General features: G+C 38.0%; 1 protein-coding gene across 2 annotated transcripts in view; it reads right to left on the bottom strand.

Annotated features, from left to right (window-relative positions):
• Positions 1-27,250, bottom strand: part of LOC136874269 (transmembrane protein 209) — a 107,923-nt gene that overhangs the window by 72,577 nt on the left and 8,096 nt on the right. For both annotated transcript variants that reach the window (XM_067147893.2, XM_067147894.2), the window contains exon 5: positions 19,003-19,233. In XM_067147893.2, coding sequence (XP_067003994.2) covers positions 19,003-19,233 — 231 coding nt within the window. The remainder of the gene's footprint in view (positions 1-19,002; positions 19,234-27,250) is intronic.

Consider the following 27,250-nt stretch of genomic DNA (forward strand, 5'->3'; position numbering starts at 1 on the left):
TAGTGTTCACCGATCCTGCTTCTCCGCACACTGCCTGCCACGTGATATTGTGCCGTTCCTTAAAATGTTGAATCCACCCGTTTAAACACTGAACTCAAGCCCCATCTTTAGTGCCAGTTCATTCGCCTTCCCCTTAGTAACCTCGCCATCAACAAGGATATTGTTCGCCCGAACGTGCCAAAACCACTCAATCAATTGTATTTCCAAATCAGAGTGTTTAGTTCCTCGAATGTGCATTCACTTTGCTGTATTTACACCCTGCATTTCCTGAGTTTCTATGCTCTCACGATTTTTTTACAACGTTAAAAGCGTGGACACAAGAATTCCAAAGTCTTTAACTATTTCATGTCGACCTCCCTTATAATTTTCACTTTCTTGCTGAGTGTTTTGGAAGAATACTGACACTTAGCCATCTCACAACACAAAAAAGGAACTAAAATAAACTAAAATACCATAACAAATAACTAAAACACAGTATTAATAAAATATAACAATTTCGAAGTTTATAACTGCACACTAAAACTTTAAGTAAAACGAGTAACTACAAGAATACAAATGAACTATGATTCCACTAGAACTTGGCAACTCTGAAGCACGCTGTAGACACACCAAAGTCAAAGTGCGGAAAGATACGCCCGCACATTCCTGAAGACGTGTTTTATCATGACGCAGAGAATTTTTAAATTAAATTACGCCGTAAAATATAATTTTTAACAAAATGAAAGACAATTTCGAATTTAAAGTCTGAACTTCAATACTGGGACCAACGGTCTTCGAATTATGAATTATCTGTATTTCAAAGGAAACAATTTAAATAACATGCAAAACCGTACCCCGTGTTTCTGGGAACGAGAGATTCTTCGAATTAGGCAGCATTTTGAATTAATCGATTTCAAATTATCGAGGTTCTACTGTATATTTCATACTTGTTCTCTACATTTATCACACCAGGATTTACCTAAACAGCTGTAACTGAGATACGAGACAGCATTGTTTAGGTTAAGTATGCTATCGGCCGGATAGTGCCAAAAGTTCCACAACGGTAAGAATAAAAATAAAAATCAGGAAAGTTTGCCGCATTTGTGGATATTTACAGGTGTGGCGGTAATGCGTGTATCATAATGTATAGTTTCGTACGTTCGTTGCCTCCCATTTTTTATTAACGCATACCCTAGTATGTTTTATTTGGAGTCTGCGAAAATCGTTGAAAGTAAGCGAGTACATAAAAAAAAAATCAATATTATTATTATTATTATTATTATTTGTTAGCTAGGTTGGCGAGTAAAACAATCGTGATTGGATTGTTTTTATGACGCTTTAAACCTACTTCTCTCACAAAAAACCCTATACTGGCCCGAGTCAAGAGATATTAAACAATCACTTTGTTAATGACCTCGCCTATAGGCCTAGCAACAACTGAGAATATTTCTCAAATTAAGTAAACTCGTTTCCTCATCCCAAGGTGGTACAGCTCTTTTTTAGACAGGCCCTCAGTGGAAGGGAGTTGCCTGTACCATTTTTACCACAAATCAACCTTCCTGCCATTCGTAAATCTCTGACAATACAGTACCGGGAATCAAACTCAGGCTCCCAAGAATGGCAGCTAATTGTGCTAACCATTATGCTGGCAGACATTCTTAACTACAAAACACAGACATATATACATGACTGATGCGTGCTTGCAATGTACGGGTCAGACACAAAACTATTCACTTATTTGTGTGACGTCATCAGAGTTGCAGTAGGCCTACGCTACGGCGGCAGATATTTCTTAACTATGAAACACAAATGTACCGCACGACTTCGACATGTTTTCATTGCGTGGGTTGTACGGACGAAACTATTCACAAACTTGTGTGATGTCATCAGAGCTGCATAAGGCTTGTAGCCGCTTCAAAGTGGAATTGTTGTTCTTCTCTGACGAATTACGTTGGGGGAGTCTTGTATGCGAGATTTATTTTTTTTCATTTCCTTTATCTCGAAAAACCAAGGTGTCTAATATGTGAGGGGGTCTAATACAGGAGCAAATACGATATATATGTTCCTCGTAGGCAAATATGTGCATCGGGAGTTAATTGAGTGAGGTTCATGTGCTCCTGAAAATAGTTTGGCTGTATGTTTAATGTAACACAGGCAAGAAATAATATAATACACACTGGAAATCACATGCTAGTTTGACTTTATAAAGTCATAGTTGTGGCCTTTTTAGCTTCCTGCAAAAAGTCTGGAGAAAATATTTTGTCATAACAGGGACCAGAACTCCTGGTCTTCAAAACAGAAATAGACTCCAGAGATTCATCGGACAGGCTTGATCTGAACTCTGTTTTATTTATCTTCACAAGGCTGAAAACACATTCACATTCTGCATTGCTACGGGTATGGTGAGAATAGAGAGCATTATTCTAGAAATTCGATTATACTTAAGAAGTCCATCAGCTCCACAAATTCTTGATATTTGCGCCCAAATGAAATCACTTGCAACATCGTGATTTGCAGCCACAGAATCATCTTTTTTTTTACAATTTAATAGAGAAAGTTGGATGAAAACCAGTGTGATTTCAGACCACAGAGGGGCTGTCAGGATCAGATTTTCAGTATGCAGCAGGTAACTGAAAAATGCTATGAGAGGAATAGGCAGTTGTGTTTATGTTTTGTAGATCTAGAAAAGCATACGACAGGGTACCTAGGGAAAAGATGTTCACCATACTGGGGGACTATGGAATTAAAGGTAGATTATTAAAATCAATCAAAGGCATTTATGTTGACAATTGGGCTTCAGTGAGAATTGATGGTAGAATGAGTTCCTAGTTCAGGGTACTTACAGGGATTAGACAAGGCTGTAATCTTTCACTTTTGCGGTTCGTAGTTTACATGGATCATCTGCTGAAAGGTATAAAATGGCAGGGAGGGATTCAGTTAGGTGGAAATGTAGTAAGCAGTCTGGCCTATGCTGACGACTTGGTCTTGATGGCAGATTGTGCTGAAAGCCTGCAGTCTAATATCTTGGAACTTGAAAATAGGTGCAATGAGTATGGTATGAATAGCCTTTTGAAGACTAAATTGATGTCAGTAGGTAACAAATTAAACAGAATTGAATGTCAGATTGGTGATACAAAGCCAGAACAGGTAGATAATTTCAGGTATTAGGTTGTGTGTTCTCCCAGGATGGTAATATAGTAAGTGAGATTGAATCAAGGTGTAGTAAAGCTAATACAGTGAGCTCGTAGTTGCGATCAGCAGTATTCTGTAAGAAGGAAGTCAGCTCCCAGACGAAACTATCGTTACATCGGTCTGTTTTCAGACCGACTTTGCTTTATGGGAACGAAAGCTGGGTGGACTCGGGATATCTTATTTATAAGTTAGAAGTAACCGACATGAAAGTAGCAAGAATGGTTGCTGGTACAAATAGGTGGAAACAATGGTTGGAGTGTACTCGGTATGAGGAGATAAAGGCTCATTTAGGATTGAACTCGATGGATGAAGTTTATGTACACATAAACTGGCTTCGGTGGTGGGGTCATGTGAGGCGAATGGAGGAGGATAGGTTACCTAGGAGAATAATGGACTCTGTAATGGAGGGTAAGAGAAGTAGAGGGAGACCAAGACGACGATGGTTAGACTCAGTTTCTAACGATTTAAAGAAAAGAGGTATAGAACTAAATGAGGCCACAGCATTAGTTGCAAATACAGGATTGTGGCGACGTTTAGTAAATTCACAGAGGCCTGCAGACTGAACGCATAACGGTCTATAATGATAATGTATGTATGTACAATTTGTTTTACGTCGCACCGACATAGATAGGTTTTACTGTGACGGTGGGATAGGAATGCCAAGGAGTGGGGAGGAAGCTCACAGCTGCGTGACCCTAACCGCACGACCTACTCGCCTGGTGTCATCTACGAGAAGAGCTGTGAACTACCTCTGTAGCTCATTCACCACCTCATCTGTAGTTTCATTCTCTTCCTTGCATAACATGATAGAAAACTTTTGCAAGAAAAAACAAATGGAAGAAAACTGTGCATCTTCAATTTTGTCTAACCTAGCAACTTGAGCATGCCTTAACACATATTCCTTGAGTGGAAACTTGTTGATGATGTAGTCACAGGCAGTACAAAAGCAGTTTCTCACTGATGAAAAGTATGGGGATTTATCTGTATCCTGAAGATCATTCACTATGTTCGAAGTCTGAATGCCAATAACTAACTCACCATCACTTCTTTGACTGTGAATTAAATTGTACAATTAAATTGTACTCAACTTCAAGCAATGAGGAGCTTTTGACAATTTTGGGCTTAGCAAACTTAGCGCACTGCTTTAGCAAATCCATTAGAAGTTTTAATAAAAAGTGAACTTGTGGGGAAGAAGTATGAAGGGCAACATTGAATTTTTCAAATACAGGAATAGTCACAAGTTCAAAAGGCCACGTTCATGTTTGAGGACAGGAACATAAACAAATTTTCCTCATATGTTGTAGCAGAAGTCTTACATTTTAGGATGGGTTTGTCACATCTGGAAGAATGTGCTATTCATTTAGGGGCATATATAGTAGCAGAATCAAGAATTCTCTTCTTGTGATACTCTTTGGATCCACTTTGTTCTACTCTAGGTATTCTGAAAAATGTCAAGCTTGTGGAAATGTTTTGGGTACATAATATTACTTCCTCCTTGAAGAAAGAAAGAAGCGGTTCACAGTAGTCCAGTAGTCTATCCAAACATCTGCCAAAAGTTAACCACCTAGTACATACATGCTTCAGAATTTTCTTTGCCTCTTTATTGTGCAAGTTCTGAAATTTCTGAAGGCATTCTTTTCTTTTGACACTCTTCTCTAAACAATAAAATATATCAACAAGGATCTCATCCACTTTAGGTAGTAATCTTCCAGCACCTTTTTCAGCTGCTAGATTAATCAGGTGGTAAATGCAACCTATGATGGCAAAACCTGGATGAACTTCTTTCAAAACTGCTGAAACACCATTTTTGTGTCCTATGGTAACAGGGGCATTGTCGGAGCAAAAAGCCACACAATTTTCAATTGGTATGTTATTAGAATTCAGCTATGATAACATCAGGTTACCTATGTTTCACCCTGTCGAGTCCCCACCTAACGCTGGTATGGATAGCACAGTGCTCACTACTTTTTCCTGTGGAATATCATAGAATGTAACAATGATAGGATACAACTTGGCATTCGTATCATTGCTTCCATCCACTGCCAAAGAAAATGGTCCATTCTGAAGACACTTAACAACTTCAGATGATGCATTTTTTGCCATTTTATTTACAATCCATGTCGTTTTCATGCGACCACAGCAAAAAAAGCACCAGCATGATTCGCTGCACTTAAAGGCACATTGAGTTCCACCAAAAAGGATGTAAACAGGCACTCGGCCCTAATTACGTCTCTGTCAACGCTTCCAGACTTGACAAAAAAGGTGTTAATATTCTTCTTATCTTTCTTCGATTTAGCATAACTTACATGTTTACCGCACTTCACATGATTACTTAAATTGTTTCTTCCACGATGTGCAATATTAATATCATACCCACATACCGTGCAAAACGCAAATTTTTTTCCCTTTCTTGATTTTAGTATGCATGGAAAATCAACAGAAATTGATTCTTTAAATGACTGGAAGTACTGTTTCTTGCTGGATTTATTCATGAATCCTACAGTAGGAACATAGCGTAATTTTTTTTTTTTTGCTAGGGGCTTTACGTCGCGCCGACACAGATAGGTCTTATGGCGAATGAAAATGTTCGAGAACAAATGTCTCGATATTTACTGGAACATCGAAAGGAACCTGGATCACTGAACGTCATACAAAATTATAAGATAACCTCTCAAGGCAGTCAAACACTTCATTAAAACATGTCAGAGCAGACAAAGTCTTAAACCATTAAATGAATACAATGCCAACCTCGTGAACAAAGAATATGCACATAGTAAAAAAAACACACACATGTAGAACGAATGTAATTAGTCTAAGGAATACAGGAAACTGCGAAGCACGAAGTTATAACACAAAAACTCGAACACTTCATTAATATGTCATAACCTTAAAAGGTCAAAACATTCAAGGAATGCCAACTTCGCAAACAAAAAGCAACGCTCATGTAGTCAAGGAATACGAGTTAAATCACAATGTGAACAGAGCGGAACAAAAATAATTTGTGGAACAGAGCCTGTCGACACCTAAAATTCACATGGAAGAACTGTTATCCCAGCTTTAAATTCAATTCCATTGACGACACAACATCACACGGTTAAAAGTACCAATCATATCAAAGAATGAGTTATTGACTACCTTGGACTTGCCTTCGACCCACACAAACAATCAACTGTATGAAAGTGGGCTGATTGTTAATGTTTCAAATTTTTGTCCGCAAAGTCGTAAAATGACACTCTCCATCCGTAAAACTGTAAAATACTGCAATTTCCGTCAATTTTACGGATTAACCAGAAAAGTTGGCAGGTATATACAGGCCATCCAAGTATCACTACTAGAGAGCGAAACGAGGCCCTCCTGCCAGCGCTGTCCACTGAGAGCTTTGCCTTCCTGTCCTGGTGCGGTGCAAACTGCATGTAACCAAATCAGGGACACTAGACTCTGAAATTACATCGCCGCTAGTGAGGTCCATTTGACTAAGGATTGGCAATACTCTCAGAAGGCACAATCAAGACCATTTTTTAAGTCTAGTATCATCTTAGGTAATTGCTTGTGATCTATCAAATATGCTATTGGTTTAAACTGTGCTGGAATATGTATGATTCCCTGCTCCTGTGGATCAGTTTATATTGGCCAAACATGTAGGAAGGTAGCAATGAGAGTTAAAGAAAATTGCAGGCACTTATGTCTTTGCCACAAAGAGAAGTCTGCTGTGGCAGAACATGCCATACGTAATGCCCATCAAATCATTTTTGATGTAACTTCTGTCATTTATAAAGAGAAACATTTTATACCTAGTGTACCGGAAGTACACCTTCTCCATCCATTCGAATGGTGCGCCTTCTGGAAGGCCATCGTGCTATGAACCCTGAACTATGTATCTGAAGATATTTGGACCTTTAATCTTTAGATGTCTCTACTATCGGTTTATGTGTCACCTCTGGCGGGAGGACGGACAATTAAATTATAAGGGAATGTTTACTTTTCTAGGTTTGAAAACCTTAAGTGTTTGTAGATTGCTTTTTCATGTACTGAGGTTGTCAGCACTACTACGGCTTCCTTCTTCCTAAAGTTATTAACCACCAGGCGAGTTGGCCGTACGGTTAGGGGTGCGCAGCTGTGAGCTCACATCCGGGAGATAGTGGGTTTGAATCCCACTGTCGGCAGCCCTGAAGATGGTTTCCCGTGGTTTCCCATTTTCACACCAGGCAAATGCTGGGGCTGTACCTTAATTAATGCTGCGTCCATTTCCTTCCTATTCCTAGGCCTTTCTTGTCCCATCGTCGCCATAAGGCGGTGCGACGTAAAGCAAATAGAGGAAAAAAAAAAAGAAGAAAATATTAACCGATCAGAAATTTTGTGTATTCTTTTCTAGCCAATTAAAATTGGGGGTGTGTACAGGTATTCTGTCTAGGTCAAGAGAGTTCTGGAACTTCCCCCTCTGACTTGCTATAAAAACTGGGATCTTTAGGACCATGTTGTCTTCTTCATCACTCTGGTCTAATGTATTGAATCTCCAGAAAGTCTCTTCAAAATTCGACATGATCATTTCACCACAAAAGAGCAAAATAATGGCCTTTAAGGGGAAGGAACTTATTCCGAGTAAAATCTGTTTAGATAATAAAATTTTGGAAAGAGTCAACGAATTCAATTATCTGGGATACAATTTATCTTACCAAGGGGAAATTGATATCTCTGCAAAAATAACCAAATTTACCAGAACAACAGGAATCATAAATCATATCATGAAGCCATCTCTTGTCCAAAAACACACTCACTTACGTCTTTATAACACTTTAGCCAGACCAACCCTTTGCTACGGCAGTGAGGCATGGACAATAAGAACTCAAGACATTTCCAGAATTACAGCACATGAAATGACGTTTATGCGTAAAACAGCAGGCTATACGAAATGGGATCGTATAAGAAATGAAGATGTGCTTAAAGGACTGAATGTGAAATCAGTAATCAATTACATCTATGATTACCAAGAAAACTGGAAACGTCATGTTCAAAGGCTGGAATCCGGAAGACTACCAAAGGAGATCCTACGCTATCAACCAAGAGGACAGAGATCTATAGGACGTCCAATGAAGCGATGGAAAGAAAATGCAAGACCGTAACGGGCCACATGGCCTAGTACTTGGAAGGATGATGATGATGATGATGATGATGATGATGATGATTATGACATAACCTCTCCTGCCCAAAGGCCAACCTCACCTTCCCGAGATGAAGAAACCTGTTCCCACATATGAGGCCCTGTCGACAGAGTCACGGCGGTATAACCGTTACATCCATTATGGAGGAAATGCTGTGATTTCAGCTAGTCCATTAGCTGAGAGGTGGCAGCCCCACCAATGGTCTTACTTCCTCCAGGCTAGCAACCCGTCGGAAGGACATTTGATTGCTTTCAAGTCTTGCAAAAAGTAAAATGCAAGACCGTAACGGGTCACATGGCCCAATACTTGGAAGGAAGAAGAAGAAGATAATATTAAAATACTAAATTTATGTTACTTAAGGAACAGTTTCGATTCTTGCCTGAAGGCCTAGCGACTACAGTGCCTTGAGGGAAGTGCCGAAAACCTGCTCGGCAATACACTCGAAAAAGTAAGAAAAATAAACATCTAACCCTGGACATATTGTAGACGTTTCACAAGTACGAATATTTGACGAGACTTTTCCGTCTTCAAGGAGAGCTGTCGAAATGTGCTGTGTCTCCTTCCAATTGTTGTGGACACTCCCTGCTTTATGATTTCCAAGGATTCTCGAAACAACACCACCCGATTGCGATGCTAAGATGGTCCCTTATGCAAGTTCACCGCTGATCACTTTTCCAGTATCGTACTTCCTCTAATTACCAGAATGACGAGATGTTAACACCAAGATCCATAAGTATGCTGTAGCCGTCCTTTCGTGAAGATATAGTTTCTTGAAAAATGGGTGATCGAGGATCTAGCGATGATGGGATTGAAATTTCTGGACGGTTGATCCGGGAAATAGTTTCTTCGAGGAACAGATAATGTGGGATTTTTACAACGTGATTTAATTAGGATGCTCGTGGGACCACATAATTTGAATGAATAATACGGGAAAACATAGTTTCTGGGAATGTATAATCGGAATGTATAATCGAGGTTCTACTGTACAGGGTGAAGCCGAACTCCTCCAACAAACCTTTGGAGGTTGTTGAGACCCGCAGTTTATGGTGGTTCGTTACAGAGTAATAATGTAATTATGATTTATTTGGTTTGTTACCCCCAATCATCCTTGTTTCTGTGGAAATACCTTCCACAACAGTGAAGAAGCCTGTAATATGCAATAAACATAATGTACAACACAAAACACAGAGTAATGTAACAACCCTCAGACGAAACAGTACAATTTTATCACAGTGTGTTCAAACTGTTCGTCGGTGTACTGTACAGTGCAGTATGTGAAAAATGCAGAACTGTTCCCTTACGGGTATTCTTCAGTGCAATGCAGATATTAAGCTAATTGAGGCAAGAAGCCAAACAAAATAGAATTACTCTGTAATGAGCCACCAGAGACCACGGATACCTTACACCAATATACTTGGAAGGTATCTCTGAACAACCTTAAAAAGTCTGTCGGTGGAGTTAGGGGTTCACCCTGTATACTTACAATCCCTGACATTCGTATACAGGTTTTCATGTAAACCCACCAATGGGACTGGGTCAAACAATTATCAAGAGTGTGCTCAATCTTCTTTTGAGTGACTATACCTTCAGAGATGAAAATTTGATCAGGCCCATAACTTAAGCTGCTGCATCTGTGGTATAATGACTGTTGAAAATGGGAGACTTTTAATTGGTTCCCTTTTAACAATTAACATAATATATAAAGCAAAACACTTTGTTCTAAAGACATTTAGCCAAATCTCACACTGTTGTGTGCCCAAGTTTACTGTCAGTAGATAGCATTTTATGAGGATCTGTGTACCACAACAGAATCATTAAGATAAAGTGAAGACAAGGATAAGATAGTGTAAATGCATTAATTGAATATTCCACATTTAAGATAAAATAATCAGCTATGTGGAGAACGACACAGAAAGGAACGTTATTGTAGTGGGCTACTCCAATTTTCTACATATTAACTGGGAAGGTAATATGAATGCCAGAAACAATGACCAACAAATGGTAAAGAAGTTAATATGAAAAGGACAGATGAATCAGAAAATGATAGGACCAATTAGAGGGAAAAATATTCTAGATGTGATGTGATAAAATCAGATGAGCTCTATAGAGAAACTAAAGTGATCACAAAGCTGTTTTGTCATAGTTAAAAATGAAGGCAATAGAAAACAAGGTAAAAGCAAATACAGTAGAGACAATACGCGACACTCAGCGAGATTACATGTAATTAATCTCATAATAGAACCGTATTGAGGACAATATATTAAAATTATAAAATCCTTTTAATAACAACCACCTACTCAATACAATACATTACTCATTGAATTATAAAATAATCATGAGGTGTCTTAAATAATGGAACATGTTTCGTTCGACATAGCGAACATCATCAGCCTTAATTTACAAAGATTAGGTCAGGGCCCTGAGCTGAATGATAAAAATTGTTAAAAGAGTGACAATGCCATAATAAAAAGTAAAATGATAACATTAGACTTGAAATTGTAACAATATGTACAGATTAACAGCAAGTATTTGTAGTGGAATACATTGAACGATGATAGTCTGTAAAGTTAAAACAAACATGAGGTTGTCAATGCGTGAAGCGTAGATTAATTATTGACTATGGAGTTCTTAAATTGAGCAAAACAAAAGTTGAAATAGAGTTTATTGAATAGTACGAGTCAAACTGAACCAGTTAAAAGGTGCATGGCGACGAAACTAAGGTTAAAATGACGTGAACTTCAGTAGTTAGAAATTCTGTAGGAGAGCCAACACAATGCCAGAAGGAAATACAAGTTGAACTAGTCCGTATTTACACACTAGCAGTAAAATTAATCGTATACAACGTAGGACACCAATGTGGACTCGTTAAAGAGTAACTATAAACTTGAAAGTAGAGAGTTCCAGCAAACCAGAGATGGATGGAGCAGATTATGGCACAATTGGAGTTAGAAATCTGGAATGAAAGAAAAGGGAGGAAAAATAAAGTTATGTTATAATGAAAAGAAAAGGGAAAAAAAAAAAAGTGAAGGAGGCTTACCCTTGGGACTAGTGTGAGGTGTTCGCTAACGTTGGCTGCGTGAATCAAACTGGCGAATAACCTTATTGCTGCTTCTAGTGTTGTATGTATGTATACGTAGAGGCGGGGAGTGAGTCATGTGAGGAGGAGGGGTGACCGATTCCTTGGGCGGGTCGGGTATTCGTGGAGAGGGTGTCGCATGAGAGGGCAGTAGAGTAGTAGTTGTTGTATTATTAACAGTTGTATAATTAAAGATTCTCGTAAAGTTATTATTATTTATATTGAAAAGAGAGAGTAGTTCCGGAATTTTCTCGATTATTGGACTTTTAATTTCTGAAGTATCATTTAAATTTTGATGTCCGTTAAAATGCTGGTCTAGGAAAATGTAAATATTCTCAAACTCTGTCATAAGTTTACTTTTATTGACGTATTTCAAGATTTGAAGGTCTTTTTCAATTGTAGTAAAACTGTGGCCAGTCTCTTCCATATGGGTGCTCATGGCGGAATACTTTTTATGTTTCGAAGCGTTGTAGTGTTCAAGGTATCTGGTCAAAAAGCTACGCCCAGTCTGTCCGATGTAGGAGAATCCACAATGGGTGCATTTAAGCCTATAGATACCAGAGTTCGAGAATTTATTGTGATTAATGTTAACTATATTTGAATTGAAGAATATATTACAGTTCGTATATCGGGTTCTATAAGCGATATTAATATCGTATTTCTTTAGAGGGTTAGTAACTTGAAATAGGCCTGGATTTGTGTAGGTGAAGGGAGCATATTTAGTTTTTTTTAGGCTTGTCCGGAATCAATTTCGTTGCGGTTTTTAATTTTATCTTGTTAATGATTTTATTAATCATTAAGGGGTTATAGCCGTTAATTCTGGCCAAATCCTTAATATAGTTTAGTTCTTTTTTGCGATTTTCAGTTGTCAGCGGGATTTTTAATGCTCTATAGACAAGACTAAAAAATGCAGCCTGTTTATGAGATTGCGGATGTAAGGAATCGTTTCTTATAGTGACGGGGGCACAAGAAGGCTTTCTAAATATTTGAAAAATGAAATTATTCTCTCTTGAAACGTTTAAATCCAAAAAGTTTGGAGAACCATTGATCTCGTCTTCCTTAGTGAATTTGACATCATTGTCAAGCTCATTAAGGGATGTCAGCACACTGTGACTATCGTTTTTCTGTGTATCTATAATGGCAAAAGTGTCATCAACATACCTTAGCCATAATTGAAGACCATTAATATTACTGATTATTTTGTTATTTTCCAAATCATCCATAAAGATATTAGCTAGAATGCCCGAGATCGGGTCACCCATTGCTAGGCCCTTTTGATGATATATTCTATTATTGAAGGTGAAATAGTTATTATTAAGTACAAATTCTAACAGACTGATGAAATTATCTATTTCGCATTTGCTAAGGTTACTGTGTTTTAAAAGGTTTGATTTAATAATCTTGACAGTTTTGCTTACCGGAATATTGGAATACATATTGGTAATATCATAGGATACCATTATATGATTATGCTCAAGATTGAATTTCGATAATTTTTCACAAAATTCAACGGAATTTCTTATATAGGCTGTATTATTGAATTTAAAGTGTTTACTGAGAAAATTATGCAAAACTTTTGAAACTTTGTAAGAAGGGCTGTTCATGCAGTTGATAATAGGGCGTATAGGTACGTCTTTTTTTATGGATTTTTGGCAAAGCTTTTGCAGTTGGAAGTTTCGGGTTCATTATTATAAGTTTCTGATATTCGTGTTCTTGTAATAAGAACGGTAGATTCTTCAATAGGTTCTTCAAACTTCGTTGGATTTTGGGGGTGGGATCTTTATTAATAATAGTAAAACTGCTATTAGCGAAGAAATCTTCGGTTTTTTTAATGTAATCATCTTTATGTAGTAATACTATGGTGGGAGCTTTATCAGCTTTAGTGACGATGATATTATTATTATTAATTTTATTTCTTACATCATGTATTTGTTTGCTAAGGGTCGGATTCGAGGTAGTTTTAAGTTCTTTCGCCAGAAAAGGAAGCTTTTTCTTTATTTCATATTTAATGTCTTTATACACTTCTACGGGGATTTTTTGAATGTTAGATTCAATTTCCGCGACTGTAGTAATCAGATCGTCGGTTTTTTTCGGGTTAGGCCAATTAAATTTCAGGCCTTTATCAAGGAGGGATAGTTCATTATCTGAAAAGTCGGTATTAGGTAAGTTCAGCGTTGTAGGAAAATGATTTAAGTCGGCGGGAGGGAGGTTAGTGTTACTATTGACACTACTCTGTTTTTTCTTAGTGTTTTGCAATTGTATCAGTTTATTGTCTAATGTTGTCTGTTTCTTCTTCACTATGTCATGTACCTTTTCACTGACAAACCTGGAGTATGAACTCCATTCTAATGGGGACATACTAGAGGATATTTCAAGATGCGTCTTATAAAGCTGTAGGTTTAGGAACGATTTCTTTTTGTAATGCACCTTGATTTCATTTTTTAACCAAAATTCATTAACTTTCTTTTGAGTTTTACGTGAATCGGAAGTCGAAAAGTTTTTTCTTTGAAGGTGTTTTAGAAATTTGGGAATTAGTCCATGCTTCATACATTCTTTTAAAAACTGAATATCTCTAGATATTTTGCTGACCTTGACTTTGAGATTAAGATATCTATTCCTTTTTGTAGCCTGGTAGGCAGCTAAGTTACATGTAATTAATCATAATAGAACCGTATTGAGGACAATATATTAAAATTATAAAATCCTTGAACACTACAACGCTTCGAAACATAAAAAGTATTCCGCCATGAGCACCCATATGGAAGAGACTGGCCACAGTTTTACTACAATTGAAAAAGACCTTCAAATCTTGAAATACGTCAATAAAAGTAAACTTATGACAGAGTTTGAGAACATTTACATTTTCCTAGACCAGCATTTTAACGGACATCAAAATTTAAATGATACTTCAGAAATTAAAAGTCCAATAATCGAGAAAATTCCAGAACTACTCTCTCTTTTCAATATAAATAATAATAACTTTACGAGAATCTTTAATTATACAACTGTTAATAATACAACAACTACTACTCTACTGCCCTCTCATGCGACACCCCCTCCACGAATACCCGACCCGCCCAAGGAATCGGTCACCCCTCCTCCTCACATGACTCACTCCCCGCCTCTACGTATACATACATACAACACTAGAAGCAGCAATAAGGTTACTCGCCAGTTTGATTCACGCAGCCAACATTAGCGAACACCTCACACTAGTCCCAAGGGTAAGCCTCCTTCATTTTTTTTCCTTTTCTTTTCATTATAACATAACTTTATTTTTCCTCCCTTTTCTTTCATTCCAGATTTCTAACTCCAATTGTGCCATAATCTGCTCCATCCATCTCTGGTTTGCTGGAACTCTCCCTACTTTCAAGTTTATAGTTACTCTTTAACGAGTCCACATTGGTGTCCTACGTTGTATACGATTAATTTTACTGCTAGCGTGTAAATACGGACTAGTTCAACTTGTATTTCCTTCTGGCATTGTGTTGGCTCTCCTACAGAATTTCTAACTACTGAAGTTCACGTCATTTTAACCTTAGTTTCGTCGCCATGCGCCTTTTAACTGGTTCAGTTTGACTCGTACTATTCAATAAACTCTATTTCAACTTTTGTTTTGCTCAATTTAAGAACTCCATAGTCAATAATTAATCCACGCTTCACGCATTGACATATATTTTAAGATCCACTATATCTATATCTTTTTACTTTAACAACCTCATGTTTGTTTTAACTTTACAGACTATCATCGTTCAATGTATTCCACTACAAATACTTGCTGTTAATCTGTACATACTGTTACAATTTCAAGTCTAATGTTATCATTTTACTTTTTATTATGGCATTGTCACTCTTTTAACAATTTTTATCATTCAGCTCAGGGCCCTGACCTAATCTTTGTAAATTAAGGCTGATGATGTTCGCTATGTCGAACGAAACATGTTCCATTATTTAAGACACCTCATGATTATTTTATAATTCAATGAGTAATGTATTGTATTGAGTAGGTGGTTGTTATTAAAAGGATTTTATAATTTTAATACTCAGCGAGATATCGAGGGACAGCTATTAGAGCTCTCTCTAGCGGGTAGACCTGAGAACTACTGATTCTGTCATAAGAGCACGTGTATTTGTGTGTGAAGTTTTTGGTGTTATTTATGCGTTTTCAGTGAGTTGACATAATTAAATAGTAGTGTGTGTCATTCCTTGATATCTCCTCTCAACACGAGGGGAAAGGTATGTGCTGTGTTTGGCTGCAGTAACTATGAAATAGAGAAGAATGCACAGTCTTTCTTTCGCTACCCTCGTGACAAGAAAATGTAAGTAATATTGTGTTTGCATATATATTCTTCCACTGACAAAGAGATTTTTATAGTACTTCATAATCTTCTGACCTGCTCGACCCATATTTTAACTGGCTTAAAATATAATACGCATATTTTATTGTATAGTGCAGCAGTTAACCTTCAATACCGATGTGTTGTTGTAGGTGTGATCTTTGAGTTTTGAAATGTCACAAAAGTGATTTGGATAAGGTGTACAAGGGTATGTTACCGGTATATTTTTACTCTAACTGTACGTAAATATTCCTCAAAGCATCACTATCGACAACATTTTCATACTTTTCTTTCTTTTATCCCTCTTCTCAGATTAAAGCCGGGATTTTATAGATTTTCTTTCTGTTAGTAGGCTTCATGTTAAGAGGAAAATTGTCTGCTTTTAAATGTTCATTCATTGCATCATGTGTGTAAGGAATGTGCCAATATTTTTATTGACAAGTGTCTTAATGTGATGATACAATGTTTTTTAAATGAGAAAAAAGACAAATCTAACCGTAAAACTTCACGCAGGAATGCTAAAGCAAAAAAAGTAATGCATAAATGAAAGATCAAGCCATTTCACAGCAGTCCATTTCACATCTTGTTTATATGTCTAATTTCAGTCTTTAAATAATAACCTTTTAAATAATTCTTCATTCATTCATCCAGAATTGCTTTAGCAACTTCGAAGTTAATATCTCAGTAATACTTTCTTTCTAGACATAATTTATTTATCCATTTTCGTATATGCATTTCCATTGATATTTGAATTTAGCGCGACTTTTCAGGTCAAGTCACTAGGAGCACCACCGTCGAATTGTCTCCCATTTTAACAAGGCTAAATCTGTAAGTGTCGCGTATTGTCTCTACTGTATTTGGTAAAAGTAACACCATCGGGCAATACTATATGGTTGAAACGGCGTGGGAGAATTTGAAAAATGTAATTATGATCAGTGGAAAACGGCAAATAAAAATGTAAACAGCCTATGGGATGGGTTTAAAGCAATTTTTGATGAGTGAGAAAAATGGTATGTACCTTAAAAGGTGGTAAGGAATGGTAAAGATCCACAATATTATAACAAATAAGGAGATTAAGAAGATGGTGCATGTTAGAAAAAAATATAGTTAGGAATGGTTGTAGAAGTAAGCAGAGATTGGAGGAACTTATTAGGAAATTGAATTTAGCAAAATCTTCAGCTAAGGATAATGTGATGGCAAGCAATTGGCAGTTGTATTGATTTTAGGGAAAAATGGAATTATAGGTACTTTAAGCAGAAAGGTTCCAGCAAGGACATTCCTGAGATCATTAATAAACAAAGGGAGGACATACAGAAGGCAGAAATATTCTGTCAGCAGTATGTACAGGTAGTTGGATATAACTGATATCCAGGTTGAAGTGGTTACTGGTGAAGTACTGAAATTTACGCATCACACCAAAGACATGAACTGTTATTAAATGTTATATGTACTGTACTGTACCTGACGACTTGAAGAATGCTACCATCATCACTATCTTCAAGAAAAGCGATCGTAGTCTATGTGGGAACTACCGTGGTATATATCTTTTGTCAACTGCAGGTAAAATTCTCGCAAGAATTCTATTAAACCGGCTCCGAATTATCTCAGAGAGGATTTTGCCTGAGTCCTATTGTTGTTTCTGAACCTCCAGAGGCACAACAGATATATCTTCTGTGCTAGACAATTGCAGGAAAAATGCAGAGCAACAGCAGCCTGTGTATTTAGTTTTCTATGATCTGGAAAAAACCTTTGATTCAGTACCAAGATCTGCTATGTGGAAAGTATTGAGACATTTTGGATGTCCAGAACGTTATGTGGAATTGGTTCAAGCTCTTCATGAAGGCATGTCTGGACAGGTTCTTCATGGTAACTCAGTATCAGATTCGTTCCCAATTACCCATGGAAACAAGGCTGTGTGCTTGCTCCTACATTCTTTGCACTGTACATGGCTGCCATGCTGCATGAATCATCTACAAACAACTTCGGCATGGAGATTAAATTTCGTTTTGATGGAGGCCTTTTCAATCTGGCAAGACTTCGCTCACAAAGACGTACTACTCTGGTTACCCGGGTGACAGAACTGCAGTATGCCGATGACACCGCATCTCCTGCTCTAACACCTGCAGAACTACAACAGTCAGTCAACTGCTTTAAAACTGCATGTGATCACACAAAAAACAACAAAAACAAAAACAAATGTACTTGCACAAACTGCCCCAGGATTAACTCTTTCTGAGTTCAGTATTTCCACCTTAGACACAACACTGGAACAGGTTGATCACTTTTCATATCTTGGAAGCATCTTGTCTAAACGGTGTACTTGCAAACAAGACGTTGTTAAAAGAATTGGGGTTGCTCATGCAGCATTCGGACGGTTAATGCACAGTCTTCATGAATAACGACCTAAAACTGCATACCAAACTCACGGTGTACAAAGCTGTTGTCATTTCCACGCTGCTGTATGGCTGTGAAACTTGGACGCACTATCGCTGTGATATCAGAAACCTTGAGTGCTTCCACCAACAGAAAATGAGATTCATCTTGAATATTAAGTCGGAGGACTATGTGACCAACACGGCAGTTCTCGACAAAGCGCAGCCAAATAGCATTGAGGCAACAATCATCGCTTATCAACTGAAATGTTTAGGCCATGTTCACCGCATGGGTGATACCAGGCTTCTCCGCCAAATTTTTTATGGTGATCTTTTCTCCGGCAGTAGACCTCATAGAGCCAATCATAAGCGTTTTAAGGACCAGCTGAAACACATCATGAAGACAACTGATATAGATATAGACACACAGGAAGAATGAGCTGTGGACCGTTCACTGTGGTGGAACACTATATCCACCGCTGTAAACTTCTTTGAAAGAGAACGCCGCAGACATCAAGAGGCCAAGCGACAGGCAAGAAAACTGTGTCAATTACAACCCCGCTCTCCTCCATCCATTCAGTGTGATCTGATTGGGTGTATGTTTTATGCCAGGATTGGCCTGTTTAGCCATTGCAAACACATCCATAAACAGAGTTGAACTGGTCAATGTATGCAGGAAGAAGTTATACATACTCGGACCGAGTTACAGCCGCCGATGACGACGATGTACTGTACTGAATAGTTGGAATGAGCTTCTGTGATTTCTTTACAAGAAATTTTGCCTAACTTTAATTGTTTCCATTTATTTTTAATATATGCCTCAGGAAACAGTCTGAAAACTAGACTACTATTATTATTATTGTAAGTACACTTATGAAGGAACTTACCTAAACTTTTCTCATATTCATCAAATTCTTGTAAATATTTGTTTAATGACTTTTCATCTTCTATGACGCCAACAGATGAGATACTGGAAAAATTGCTCTGATCAAGTACACTGGCATTTACTGGAGATCTTGGTGAATGTGCAAGAGATCCACTATAGTTAATTGTTGACATTGGAGATGATGGCATATACTCCCATGATGCAGCAGACATTGAGTAGTTGGGGCTCATACCTGGAAAGTCAAGAGAAATATCAATGTTTACTTCAATTTTTCCTGTAGTCTACGTGATACTGTTCACTGGACAGGTTAAGTTCATAGCAGTAAACATACATATGTAAGGAATCTCATGCTAAGCAGTACTAATGCAGCAGTGTAATTGGCTCAAACTGTATTCAAGAAGTAAAACACACATAACATCATTATGTGATATGTTATACCCTGTACCATAATGTGGGAAAAATGCTTGTCAGTTATGAAAACTAGAACTTTCTCTAGGGAAAAAAGGAACAGTTGCTAGTTCATGAAAAGGATTTTAGGTGAAACATGCATTTGAGTGTTATGAGTGCATGACATTTCGGGCTAAAGAGTTCGATGACTTATTCTCAAAATCAGAAATGTAATTACTAGATGGCCATATTCTGTAAATTACAGTATAATATTGTTGCCATTGATGCTTTCACGGCTCGTATTTATAGATATGATATAGGCTTTTGAGCTTATGCCGTGTCATGAAAATAAGGTGAAATTCTTTACGTTTCACAGAGAACTGTGCTCTGCGTCATCAGAAGAAAATCTTGACAGTCCACGAGAAAGGCTTCTTAAACAATGAGCTTTGAATTTAGACGTTATAATAAATAATGGCTCCCCAGATGTGGTACAGCGCTAGCTTTTGAAGCGGAAGCTGACGGAACCATCAGAATCAATCTAAGAGGGTTACATAACATGAAAACGTAATATATGACATTGACAGGTGAATGACATTGACACAAGTCTGGAATGAAACATCCGCCGATAAGGAACGTACGAATTTGGAAAACGAGATGAAATAACAATAGTGAAGGGACAGGGGAGGGAACTACCTACGTAAATCCTTAATAGCTGGCAACCAGGTATTACTTAATTGACAGCCAGTGTCTTGTTGAAATTGTTAGGATTTCTACGTATTTCCACAGCTTCCCGTATAACCCTGGACCTGTAGTGTCTAGTGTGGGTAAGAGCTCGAGCATGTTGGAACATGACATCAAGACCTGACAACAGATCGTACTCAGCTATTACTGATTTGTCTGGCTGGTTGAGACGAATATTACGTTCATGTTCCTTGATGCAGGTACCAATGGACCGGCATGTTTGGCCAATGTATACCTTACCGCAAGTACAGGGAATTTCCGTATATCCCTGGATGTAAAAGTGGGGACAATTTGTCCTTGGTTTTACCCAGACTGTAAGCAATTTTAATGGTGGTGCCAAATACGGTTTTTATATTGTGTTTGTGGAGGACCTTGGCATTCAATCTGTGGTGTTGTGAATGTAAGGTAAGTAGGCAGTTCACTTCACTTCTTCCCTCTGTGAGCTTTCTTTGGTCGTTTCTCTGGGATGCAGCGCTCTATGAATCTAAAAATCGCTGTTACCATTACCCTTGAACGTGACTTTTAGCGTGTCTATCTCCACATGGATACTTGATGGCTCACAAATTCGTCTTGCCTTCTTGGCGAGTGTTGTGAGAACGCCTTTTTTTTTGTGCTGGATGGTGGTGAGAATCTGCATGAAGATAGCGATTTGTAAGGGTATGCTTACGACAGACAGTATGTCCTAAGGATCCATCTGGTTTCTTTCTCACTAGAACATCCAAGAAAGGAAGGCATCCGTCCAACTCATCTCCATAGTGAATTTAATTGAAGGATGTTGCTGATTTAGGTGGTTTAGAAATAGATGAAGTTTCTCAGGACCTTCTGTCCAGACCACAAATGTATCATCAACATACTTCCACCATAACATAGGTTTGATGGACGCCGAAGCAATAGCCTCCTCCTCAAAATGCTCCATAAAGAAATTAGCCACTACGGGTGAAAGTGGACTTTCCATAGCCACTCCGTCCGTCTGTTCGTAAAAATTCCCACCCCAAAAGAAACAGCTGGAAGTCATGCAGTAGTAAATTACCTTAGTAATGTCCTCAGGGAACAGGTGTTCAATGAGAGACATGACCGAGTCAATCGGCACTTTAGTGAACAAGGACTCCACATCGAAACTCACCAATGCATTAGGTTGAAGGATTAGGGTCGACAGCTTGTTGACAAAATACCGAGAGTCCCTCATGTATGATTCAGTACGTCCTATGTGTGGCTGAAGCAATTTGCTTAGGTATTTAGCCAGAGCATACATAGGAGAACCTATCGCACTAACAATAGGTCTGAGGGGAACATATTTTTTATGGATCTTAGGCAGTCCATATAATCTAGGTGGCACTGCATCTTCGGGGGACAGATGTTTAGTCTCCTCTTGGAATTGAAGCTTGCCTTAAGAGCTTCACGGTGGCGTTGCGGACACACCAATGGTGGGGGTCACGTGAGCTCAGTCTGTAAACAGGCTCTGACAATATAGTCAAGATCTTATCCTTATACTCGGTGTCCATAACCACTGTCGCATTACCATTATCAGCTGACATTGTAAATATGTATCCTAGTATACAAACATCTAAATTATACCCTATCATAGAAAACAATTTAAGTAAACACAGCTGTCTAAGTATTTTAGAGATATAAGATTTTATGTCTATCCTAGAATTGGTTATAAATAACAAATATTTCATTTTTGATAGTGTCATTTATCAGCAAGAAGCTATGGGATTGCTGGCCTTGGGTATCTTAGCTGAGATTTACTTAGATTTTTTAGAACATAACAAAATTGAGAATAATAATTTCGACAATATTCTATTTTGGGCTAGAAATGTAGACAACACTACAGTAATTATAGATGAGAATATAACAGATGCTGATACCACTCTTTTTAATCTCAATAATATTGATCTACACATAAAATTCACGCTTGAATCTGAAAATGAACAAAAAATAAACGTTTTAGACTTGACTATCATTAGACATTCAGGCTCCTTAAAATACAAGATTTTCAGAAAACCTACTCAAACAGCCTCCACAATTGGACAAGATTCTTCACATACCCAAATCCATAAACGAGCGGCATGGTGTATCGGGCATTTAATGTACCCATCCATAAACGAGCGGCATGGTGTATCGGGCATTTAATGTACCAATGTCCAAAGGGTAACTCAAAAAAGAGTTGAACACTATTCGCATGATTGCAAAATGTAAAGGCTACAACAGTGTTTTCATTGAAAGAATAATCAATAGATACAAGCATTGCCCTTTAACCACTTTAAAAAGAGAAAAATCCAATGTTTCCTTATTTTTTCTACCTTCATGTTCAATAAAGAAATTTGAAAGTCACTAACATTTTTAAAAAACATAATGTAAAAATAGCCTTTAAAACAAATAATAGAAAAACAACAACTCTACATCTATAAACAAGATTAATAGCACTGACCTGCGAATTCAAACTTTCCGATCATTGCATGAAGTTTACACAGTGATCTTTTATATTTTGGGCATGCTGATTCCGAAACTGAAGTCAGTTTTGCTCTATCACATCAGGTTTTTGTGCAAATTTAAAATGAAAATTTGATAAATATGCAGCATGCACACATGTAAGATTACTATTATCACATGTAAAGAATACTTCTTTCTTATTATTTTCACCTATTTGAACACTCCTATCTTACACTGGTATACTTATGAACATCATATAAAGATATGTAGTGTATTGTGTTAAGATTTGTAGAAAAACACAGCCAAATGGACCAAAATTTACCACGCATTAAGCCTCATAACATACTGAGAGTGGTAAGTCTATGGTTTCAGGTTTTTTTTGCTAGTGGTTTTACGTCGCACCGACACAGATAGGCCTTATAGCGACGATGGGATAGGAAAGGCCTAGGAGTTGGAAGAAAGCAGCTATGGCCTTAATTAAGGTACAGCCCCAGCATTTGCCTGGTGTGAAAATGGGAAACCATGGAAAACCTTCTTCAGGGCTACCGAGAGTGGGATTCGAACCCACTATCTCCTGGATGCAAACTCACAGCCGCGCGCCTCTAATTGCGCGGCCAACTCACCTTGTGGTTTCAATTTTATAATGTCCTACCTTAGTATAAGAAACGTCTTCAACTTGCTTTTTGTGTGTGATGAGTAGTTGGACCTTCTCTCTTTAGTATGTTTTTGTTCCATTTCCCTTGATATCTGCATTCCATTTTCTGTAGATCCTGATGGAATCTTTCTCATTGCTCTTCGCTCAGCATTCCTAGGTTCTCAGGGAAATAGTCCAGGGGCCAGTTCCACGAACGAACTTTGCAACTTTTCACTTTGCACTTTTCAGTTCAGATTTTGTTCCACCATCACCTTTCAGATTTAGCTTGCAAAGTGAAAAGTGAAAAGTTAGGAATCTTTTCACTTTTCAAGCCTGTTATGCTCCTCCATTGGTACAGGAATGCAAAGTGCAAAGAAATGAAGTGAAAAGTTTTCATAAATCTTGCAAAGAGATGATTCCCTTTTCATATGTTAATTAACAAGTATGTACATTAGTTTCTCGGCGTAGAATTTGGTTTAGTGATATAAAAACGTTACGACGTGAGTTTTTGTTAGAATCAAGTGAAGGCTGTGATGAAGAATCCAATAACAGAACGCACAAAGACAGGATTAATTTTCATAACCTCACTTCGACATAATTTCGTGAGTGATTTCGTATTACCCCAACACAGGCTGACTATATTCTTGAAATGATCGATCATTTATTGAAACATGCAACAAAAAGAAGTCAATTAATTCCTTTCCGAAAAAGAACAAATTCTTATATGCTTACATTGGTTAGTAATGGTGCCCAGCTGCACGGTGTAGCAGCAATGCATGGAACATCAAATTCAATTATTTGCAAACTGTTACCAAAGTCGTAGATGTTATAGTAAATGTAATATTTCCCAACAGTACGTTGGCCTGATAATCCACTCAATATAGCGATGGGATTTCTAATAAAGGTTGAATTTCCTTCTATGTGTGGACGTGTTGACGGTAACCTACTCTCGTTAACATTGATGTGTGTCATCATTTGGGAGGTTATTTTTAAAGTTGTCAAAAAAGGAAGTCACGTTCCTCCTTGACAACTTCCAGCACAGCCAGCTTCTTGTAATAACCTTTCTTTCTCATGATAAAAAAATTAACGGTACAACAGTTATACCGCCAAGTTCACCACGAAAAGTAAAGCATTAAAATCATAGAGTATTAGGCCTATACAGTTTGCTCATGGAATAAACTTGATCGGTTCACTCATTCGCAAAGACTTTTCACTTTGCGAAGAATTGAAAAGTACAAGCTAGTTCATGGTGGAACAGAAAGACTTTGCACTTTGCAAGAATTGAAAAGTGAAAAGTGCAAAGTTGAAAAGTTGCAAAGTTCGTTCGTGGAACAGGCCCCTGATGTGAATGTAACGTGTGCACTTTCAAGCTCATTTTGCAGCCTACATCTTTGAAAGAAACAAGCAATCTATCCACCATTTGTTTGTAGTCTGAATCCTTTGTGCTTCCAAGAAAGTTTTTGAACACATTCTGGAATGCTGTCCATGCCAATCGCTCTGTAGCGCACATAACGTCTTCAAAATTAGCATCAGAAAGAAATTTTCTGATATCTGGACATGTGAAAATACCCTCCTTGATTTTGGAATTACTGATGCCTGGGAATCAATGCCACAGGTACTGAAAGCAGTCACCATCATTGTTAAGGGCCTTAACGAATTGCTTCATAAGCCCTAGTTTGATATGAGGCGGAGGTAACAGTATTTTGCTTTTGTGAACAGGAGCTCGACTGTCCCACTCACAAGAAAGCAGGGGTGCTTTGTGTAACCTCCTTGTAAACCGAACAGAATAAGTATCACTTTGAAATCACTACACTTGCCACTTGTGTTCCTGGTACTTCAGTTTAAACAACAGCATTTTGAGATTTCCATATGTTTCTCGTATAATAACTGAATGAGCAATGGGAATGGATGCAAGTTTGTTTTCGTTGTGAAGAAGGACGCACTTCAAACTACGCTTGGAGGAGTCGATCAAAAGTCTTCAGTCAATAGGGTCATACTGTGGTGCTCCTAGTTTTAAGATAACCTCCGGAATGATGTTGCAGTAAACCAAGTCTCCCTCTTCAGAAAAGAAGGGTGTAAATTCTTGTTCGCGATGTCTGTACCAACAGTACGTCGTCCATGGAGCCAACAGGTTCCTTTCACGAAGTCTAGTCCCGAGTAACTTGGCAGATTCCTTTGTAAGGCCAAGATCTCGAACAAAGTCATTTAATGCACTTTGCTCGAACAGTCTCGGTTCTTTTTCAACACATTCAGGGGAGAAATCACAGTCAGAGTTAGTGCCCGCCATATCTGTGTCAGATTCAGAAGAGGGACAATCCTGTAAATGTTCTGGACGCTGTGGTATTGGTGTATCAGGGCCATGAGGAATGGGTAAAATTGCAGATCAAATATTGCTTGGATACACAATGTTACCTTTGTTGCTGTTGTTAAATCCCTTCACATTCACAGAACAGAAGTAGCAGTGAGTACTGTGGTCTGGGGGTTCTCGCAACACCATTGGAATACCGAATGGCAACGCAGTTTGCTACCGTTCACCCATTGCCTTAATTGCTCTATACAGGTTCTACAAGCCTTATGTGGTTCCTACGGCTTGTCTTGGTCTCCAAGTTTCAAGCCAAAGTAGGCATAGTAGGCCTTTATCACAAACTCTGTTATATTGCGCCGCTGTCTCATCAGCATGAAACTTCACATACATAGCAGAATGTATCTGGATTGTTCTTGCAGCAACGTCGTGGCATGTTGATAGGTGTAAGTTCAATAAAAATATTAACACAGTGCATCACTCACATATAGAACGCTTATGAAGACAAAAATCTCTTTTCACTAGCAAGCGAAACAACTCAGACTGTCGAATCACAATGAGAGAATAACGCCACTCAGCCAAAACTCCGCGTTGCCAGCTATGTTGTACATACTTGCCCTGGCTCTACACTCTGAGCGTGATAATACAGGACTGCGAGATGGCTGGAGGACATCGAATTAATAAAATAATAAAACAAAGACATGATACTGTATAGGCTTTTGGGCTTATGCAGTGTCAAGAAAATAAGGTGAAATTCTTAACGTTTCGCAGGGAACTGTGCTCTGAGTCCTCAGAAGAAATCTCGACTGGCCACGAGAAAGGCTTCTTAAACAAAGACATTTTAAAATTTGGACGTTATAATAGAAGTGGAAAATGGTACGTTCATTCGTCACCAGATGGCCCCCAGAACGTGGCAATGTTAGCGTTCGAAGCGGAAGCTGACCGAACCATCACAATCAGTCTAAGTGGTTAACATAACGTGTTTGCATAACACATGACATTGGCAGATGTATGGGATAGACACAAACCTGGAATTCCAGGAATGGTTCGGTCAGCTTCCGCTTCGAATGCTAGCGTTGCCATGTCCTGGGGGCCATCTGGTGACGAATGACCGTACCATTTTCCACTTCTATTATAACGTCCAAATTTAAAAGTGTCATTGTTTAAGAAGCCTTTCTCGTGGACAGTCAAGATTTCTTCTGAGGATGCAGAGCACAGTTCCCTGCGAAATGTTAAGAATTTCACCTTATTTTCTTGACATGGCATAAGCCCAAAAGCCTATACAGTATCATGTCTTTAAGTACGGGCCGTGAAAGCATTAATGACAACATAATAAAACAAATTAAGCAATACAGGATGGCGGCAATGAAACCATCGCAGGACAGTGTAGTTTTTCAAAATAAGGAGTATATAGGATCAAATTTAACAGTTGTAATTTTTCTTATGTTGGACAAACTGGGAGGAGGTTTAACATAAGATACTTAGAACACATCAATGCCCTGAAATATATTACATTTTTAGCAGTAGGACAACACATGCATGATTACAATCACAAAATTACAGACATAAGACAGGATATGGAAATCCTCAAGGTTATGAATAAAGGACCCCTCCTTAACATAACAGAAAGCTGTTTCATACATTTCGACCAATATTTTAATCCAAACTACAATCTTAATGACATTTCTGAAAACAACGAATATTTTGTATGACCTTCTTATTCACATTTTTAGAAACAAAATATCAAATAAC

The sequence above is a fragment of the Anabrus simplex genome, chromosome 5 (assembly GCF_040414725.1).
Source record: "Anabrus simplex isolate iqAnaSimp1 chromosome 5, ASM4041472v1, whole genome shotgun sequence".
Lineage (NCBI taxonomy): Eukaryota > Metazoa > Arthropoda > Insecta > Orthoptera > Tettigoniidae > Anabrus > Anabrus simplex.